This window comes from Limulus polyphemus, unplaced genomic scaffold (genome assembly GCF_000517525.1).
Source record: "Limulus polyphemus unplaced genomic scaffold, Limulus_polyphemus-2.1.2 Scaffold2910, whole genome shotgun sequence".
In the NCBI taxonomy this organism is placed as follows: Eukaryota; Metazoa; Arthropoda; class Merostomata; order Xiphosura; family Limulidae; genus Limulus; species Limulus polyphemus.
In genome coordinates, this window is record NW_013668520.1 from 36430 (window position 1) to 43692 (window position 7263).

At 33.8% G+C, this 7263-nt stretch overlaps 1 protein-coding gene across 2 annotated transcripts in view; it reads left to right on the top strand.

Annotated features, from left to right (window-relative positions):
* LOC106468193 overlaps positions 1 to 7263 on the top strand; it is a 94104-nt gene that overhangs the window by 33402 nt on the left and 53439 nt on the right. For both annotated transcript variants that reach the window (XM_013928605.2, XM_022396511.1), the window contains exon 6: positions 6046 to 6182. In XM_013928605.2, coding sequence (XP_013784059.1) covers positions 6046 to 6182 — 137 coding nt within the window. The remainder of the gene's footprint in view (positions 1 to 6045; positions 6183 to 7263) is intronic.

Below are 7263 nucleotides of genomic sequence, written 5' to 3' on the forward strand. Positions count from 1 at the left end.
AAGTATGTAGTTAACTTTGATAAAATGACGTTTGGGAACAACAAAGGCCAAATTCCGGTAAGTGTTGAAAGAGAGGTTGGACTAACCAGGTGTCATCAAGCTGAAGTCAAAGTGACTGAAGGAGTTGATGATGGTGAAGTGGAACCTAGTATAGATATTAAAGCAGAACAGGAGAAAGACCAAGATTTGACACCAATAATTGATTTTCTACAAGCAAGTGTTTTGCACCCTGCTTGGGAGAAGGTGTCTAGCTTAAGCCCTGTGACAAAGAATTATTGGGTGCAATGGGACCAGTTGAAGCTTGAAGATGGTATTCTTCTCCAGAGATGGGAAACTGCAGATGGGAAAGTGACAACCTGGCAAACAGTTATACCAAAAAAGTTATGGGAAGTTGTGCTGCGTCAATCCCATGATAGTTTAACAGGAGGACATCTGGGAGTTAAGAAGACATTGAGTCACCTATGGCAGAGATTTTACTGGATAAGTATGAGGCAAGATGCGGAAGAATTGTGCAGGACCTGCAGTACATATTGTGCCAAAAGGGGACCCAAGCATAAGGGACGTGCTTCAATGAATTTATATCAAGTTGGAAAAAGTAGCCATTGACATTGCTGGTCAGTTGACCCAAACTCGAGCTGGAAACAGGTACATTTGTGTGGTGATGGATTATTTCACCAAGTGGCCTGAGGCATATGCAATACCAAATCAGGAAGCTACAACTGTAGCTTCGGGCTATTAGTGATTTCTTCTTCATGTTTGGTATGCCATACGAACTGCATTCAGATCAAGGCAGTAACTTTGAATCAGCTGTGTTCCATAAATGCTGCAAGTTGTTTGACATACGAAAGACCAGGACAATGCCACTTCACCCACAGTCCGATGGGATGGTAGAAAAGTACAATTGGACACCGGGACAGGAATTGGCAAAGTTTTGTAATAGCCGCCAAGATGACTGGGATGTCTTACTCCCTCCACTGTTGATGGCCTATAGATCAGCAGAGCATAAAGCCACTGGATACACTCCAACAAAGCTGATGTTTGGTCAGGAACTTCGGTTGCCAGTGGACCTGATAACAGGACGCCCACCTTACGAAGAGTTGCTTGAAAATGTGCCAGAGTTTGTGAAAGTGTTATCTGAAAGGATGGATGATATTCATCATCAAGTGCGTTCGAACTTGAAAATTTCTGATGATTCCATGAAGCTATGTTGTGATAAGAGATCTACTGAAGTCAGCTTTCTACCAAGAGACAAGGTGTGGTTGTATACTCCCAGGAAGACCAAAGGGAAGTCTCCTAAGTTGTCTTCTCCATGGGAAGGCTTATATGACATAGTGGATCGTCTCTCAGACGTGACTTTCCAAATAAAATGTGGTCGGCAAGGTTAGCCAAAGGTGGTGCATGCCAGCAGGCTTTGGTGTTATCACGATCCAGGACATTTAAGCTGGAAAAGCCACTGTTGAAGAAGAAACTCTACCTGGTTTTGAGAAGGAAAACAGTGAAGCCATTAATGAAGTTACTACCACTGATGTGACTGCTACCAATAATGGGACATTTCCTGATGGAGCAGATGAACCCCATGTGAAGCAGAAGCCAATGAGACGGAGGAAGATACATCCTGTAAAATTAAGAGACTTTGTTGTGTTTTAATTTTGGGTTTGTAAATTCTGTACATTTAATTAAGTTATTGTTAATTATCTATTGGTTAAATGTAAGTGGCTGTTGTTCAGGATGAACAATACTAAGGAAGGGGCAGTGTTATGACACCAGAAGTCACGTGATGTTGATTGCATGTGCACTGGAGTTTCAGAAATTGCAAATCTAGTCTGATCGAGCTGCCCTCTTTTTTTAATATATAAGCCTGGCGAGAAAAACCAGTGGTGCAGATAAATGGAGATAGATATTTGAGTCAAGCAAACAGTAGGCACCGTAGTAAGTAAAGTGTGTGAATCACTGATTTATAGCATGTGTTATAAAGGTTGTTAAGATTAAAGTGACTGTGGAAATTCTGTGTATTACAAAACTTTGTATCGAGAAAGAATAAACTGGTTTAATCAAGAATGGACTTGTATCACTGAAGTTCCTCGGAAAGAATTTCTACTGGAAATTATCAAACAAGCAGATACGTAACAGTATTGTTGCAACAGGTGACAGATAAGTGAATAAATCTTTTAGTGTTTCTAAATGTTAAAAAATGCAGTTGCTTTGCATGTATGGTTCATTTTCATTTACAAAGTTTAGGATTGAAGGAGTTACCTAATTTAAATAATTGTTTTTGAAGTCTGAAAACATGGTTTCCTCTGGCTTTTTCATGTTTTTCGACACTTAATAAAAATTTTTGAGACACATATTTAAAGTCAATTTTATACATTAATTCTAATTATAGTTCAATAATTTCAACAGAAAATTATTTTATAATTAACTTTTTTTCATTTTCTGACATTTATTTAGTGTAATTTATGAAGAAAAGGTGTTTTAAAAAGTTCATATTTTCATTTGACAGATGTAAAGAATTTTGCAGGTAAACAAAACAATTCACTTGTTGGCTTTTTTATATTTTTCCTACCATCCTAAAGAATAATTATTTTATTAAAAATAATTCACCCATCAAGAATTTTTTATCCATTTCCTGATTTTTCAAGCATTTCCCTTAGTTTTTGTATAGGCTTTGGTTGAAACCTTTCTATGGTGCCACATCAGCTTTGAAAACAGCTATAAAGAAAGTTTAGGTATTACTGGATAGAGTAAAAAATAGACTATCATGTAAAAGTAGAGTAGATAAATAGTTTTAAGAGATTTTTTTATAGTTTCTATAAATGTTCCTTTCATTTGTGAATTGTAAAAGTATTAGTGTGTTAAGTTATATTTGTTTGAAAGCTATAGAAGTTTTTTACAGTGAGAAGACCACAAATATGTTGAGATAAGGTAAGGTTATGCAGTTCAAACTCAGACTGATTGGGTAACAAGCAAAACTTTATGACAAGTTAAAGACAATAACAAATTTACAATGTTGGGAGAAAGTTTTGTCATTGTCAGGTACAAGTAATCTTATTATAATGGAGCTTGCGATCATCACCAATCATAACTGGGTAATATTTTTATAATTAGGCAGTATTTTTTATAGCTGAGCAATAAATAAAACAATTGAAATTTCCGCAAAAATGATATGTTTCAGATTTAACCAATAAAAATTACAAAAAAGGAGTAAGTTTCAAATATAGAACAATAAAAAAAAAAGTTAAAAGAAAAATTATTTGTTTTTCTTTAGTGAAAATTTCATGAGTGTTGAAATAGAAAAGCAAGGCACATTCATTGATAACTGCGTCTATAAAGAAATACTTCAATGAAATCAATAAATCCTTTTTCTCATGGATGGTGAACACTACTGAATGTCAAGTATGAGTACATTGTTGTAGAACTGTCAGACAATTACAGAAAAGGTCTCAGGCTCAATAGCCTTCTGCAGGAACTAGCAGTTATATCTGCCTGGAGAGGAGGTATTTCTACTAGTCTATATAAATATACAGAAATACATATACAGTGAAAAAATGGTCATGTGACTAAAGATTTCTTAAGGCTTAATAAAGGTATCTTCTTGATGTTTGGTTCTTTGTTTAAAATTTTGGTATTTTTACTTTTTAATAGATGTACTATTGTTTTATTGAGTTGCAATGTTTCTAAACATGATGTTATTTTATTATTTTCACCAAATAAAATAAAATCATCATCAAAAAAGATAAGTTTAGTTAAATATTTTGTGAGTATGTTAGGCAACTGCAAAAAATTTTGATGACCAAGATTTTCATTGAATGTTAATTTTATGTTTATCTTATTTAAACAACATATGTAAATAAATTGGGTGATTATTGCAATCGTAATGTATATATATATCTTTTGGATAAAAACATCATTACCATTTTGAAGACGCATGTTAGTGTGTTGTGAGGCCAAGTGTTATTAACAAGAGTGATAGTTTAGCAATTTTCCACTTTCTGTAGCTTGGACTGTAGTAATCCAAACTATCACATATTTTCAGTGGATGTGCTCTACTGGACCCTTATTTCACATACCAAATTTCATGACAATCCATTAAGATATACACGAGATATTAAATCTCCAATATTGATTGAATTTCTTCCTAATTGTTTTTCTTCTCACCAAAAGTGCGGAAACTTTATTTGATAGAAAAACATACTCAACTTTTATGGATTTTTTTTCAAATTTGGTACACTAATAGATCTTTACAATCTACAGTTATTTAGATGTCAAATTTGGTCTAAATAAAAGCCACATGTGCAAAGTTATTCAACAAAAACTGCTCAATTTGGAACAAAAGCTTTGTGCATGCCTATGCAAAAAGTTACATGAACTGTCAGTCTGAAATTGTTACTACAGCTTCTCCTAAGAGTAAAAGTGGACCATTTTTTAGTTTTTTTGTCATTTGGATTAAATACAGCTGATTTAAAGCAGCAAAATTATAGGGTGGAAGCATGTGCAGATAAATAAGTATTGTTTAGGCAAAGCAAACTAGATTAATAGTTTCTAGCTCAAGTTTTCAATAGAATCATATGGGTGGATGATTATTATTCATTACCAACTTTTAAGTGCAAATTTTCTACATTTTATGAAATTCCCCTAATTAAAGAGCATTTAGTGTCACATGATATTAGCATAAATAATGATGTTTGATATGGCTGTACCAAGTGCATGCGGGTGATGACAAGAAACTGTTAATCTAGTTTCTATAGCATTACTATAGAGGAAGTTATTAACATTGTTTTAGATGGGAAAACTACCACTATATATTTTATAGAATCTGGTTGGTTCTGTAAAGTAAAGGTTTGTTCCGATTAATAGTGTTGCTATCCTAAAGCTAATGTTTGTTACTGCCGAGTGTCACTTTCTTACTTGCTGTGGTTTTTGGTGTATATTGACAAAATGTTATGATATCTAATCAAAAACACTAGGTGGAAAAAAAAGGTGTGGCCAAAAAAGGATTGAGCATGCAACTTAAAGGAATTAAATCAAAATTGGCAGCCAAAGTAGTAGCTTCACTTATAGCACTGATAAGAATTTTATAGAAAATATTAATTCATTAGTTAACCAGGCAGCAGTTTTTGTTCAACTTGGGGCATGATGGTGTGTAAAACAAAATATGCAGCCTAGCTAACTAATGAATTAATATTTTCTGTAAAATTCTTATCAATGCTATAATTTAAGCTACCAGTTTGTTTGCGAATTTTGATTTCATTCTTTTAAGTTGCATGCTTAATCTGTTTTTGGCTGCACCTTTTTTCACACCTAAGGTGTTTTTGATTAGATTGATGATAGTTAAACATATTTAATTATAGAATTATCAATTTATTTGACTTACAGACGATTAGTGGAGGATTATTGGATATTTTAAAAACATACGTAATGGCAACTGCATATTGATATTTAGTCAAGATTAGTAATGCGTAGACAAAATATGTTTTTGCGATATGTGCAAATGGCAATCTTCAGAAGAGATTTATCATGTGAAACCAAAGTTAATTTGAAAACTACTTAAAATAAACAAGTTAAATGAAAATAGAACAGTTAACACCATAATAGAATAATGCAGTAGTTAAAAAGAGCTATACATTTAGCTCCACCCTTTTTTCAAAAGTTTGCAGTGGGAAGGGGGCATACTAATTGATTTAATGAGCCCATCAATTAATTGGTTAGTAAATACCACTAGCCATTTCTAGTGGTGGGGTCTATATAATGTATATATAGTTTTAAGGAACAGAGATATATGTTTTAACTAGAGTTCATTGTAGTACATATAGCTCTTTATAAAGTACAACTCACATAAGCAATCATCCTTAGTGATGCTTACTTTTTTACTTGTTGTATTCTATTATTTCACTATCATAATTTATGTTTCTAATTTACTTTAGTTTTTAAAAATCATCAAGCTAAGTAATACATGAATTGACAGCATGTTGAAGGTATTAATTTCATTTATACATATATAATGTAACCTGGTGGCTGTACTGATTCAGTATAACTTTTTATTTACAGTTGCTTGTGTCACTGCAGTGCAGTTGCTCAAGGCTACTTTGGATCAGTTTCTGGTATGGAGTAGACAGAAACTGGAGGCAACTTTGACTTCATGGAAAGTTTGTGAATATCTTCTTATCGGATGCTCTGATATAAAAGTTAGTAGTACTGTTTATGTGGGTGTGTTCATTATTACATGGTGGTAGATTGTTAGTATATAAGCTTTCTTTTTAATATGTTTACCCAAATTTATACTTCTAGTGATATTTTATGTGATAATAAGATTTAATTTAGGAAAATTATGTATGGTACATAAAAGTAAAAAAACAAAACAAGAATCGTATAAGTACCTGACAAAAACTTCAAAACTTAATAATTCTTTTTGTTGTATCTAACTAATACTGAAATTCATGCTGGCACTATGATTTTTTGGTTAAATTTACAATAATACCTAGATTCTTGTGGCATAATGTCTTTATATTTCATTTATATCTTTTCCTATGTTTTCCAAACTTGCATTCTGAGAAAGAGGTTTGTTATGATTAAGAAGAATGTGATTTAGGACAACACTCCTCCAATTCCGACATTACTAGCATCACAATCCAGTATGTATGGCAGTGAGGGATCTGGAAGCTTTAAAAGTGGAGTGGAGGCCAATTTTTCTTTCAGTTTCTTGAAAGCATACTGGCAAGAAACTGTCCATTCAAACTTCTGGCTTTTTTTAGTCAAATCATGTAGTGGAGCAGCTATAGTTGCAAAGTCCTTCACAAACTTCCGGGAATAGGTGTAGAGTCCCATGAAACTTCTTAACTCTCCCACATTGTCTGGTGTTGGCCAATCATGCACTGCTTTCACCTTGTCAGGATCAGTTTGCACACCATGCTCACGTACAATGTGACCTAAGTACAGCACCTCTTTCTGGAACAAGTGGCATTTCTTGGGATGGAGTTTGAGGTTTGCTGCTTTCAAACACTTGAATATTTCCTCTAGCCAGGACATTTCCTTATCAAAAGTTGTTGCAAATACAATGACATCATCCAGGTAGGCTAGGGCTATCCTCCATTGTAGGCCTTTCCATCAGCCTCTCAAATGTTGCTGGAGCATTGCTAAGCCCAAATGGCATCACGCGATATTGCCAGAGACCTTGACCATAACTAAATGCAGTCTCAGGTTTATCTGCTTCAGCTATTTTTACTTGATGGAAACCTGACTTTAAGTCCAGAGTTGAAAACCACCTGG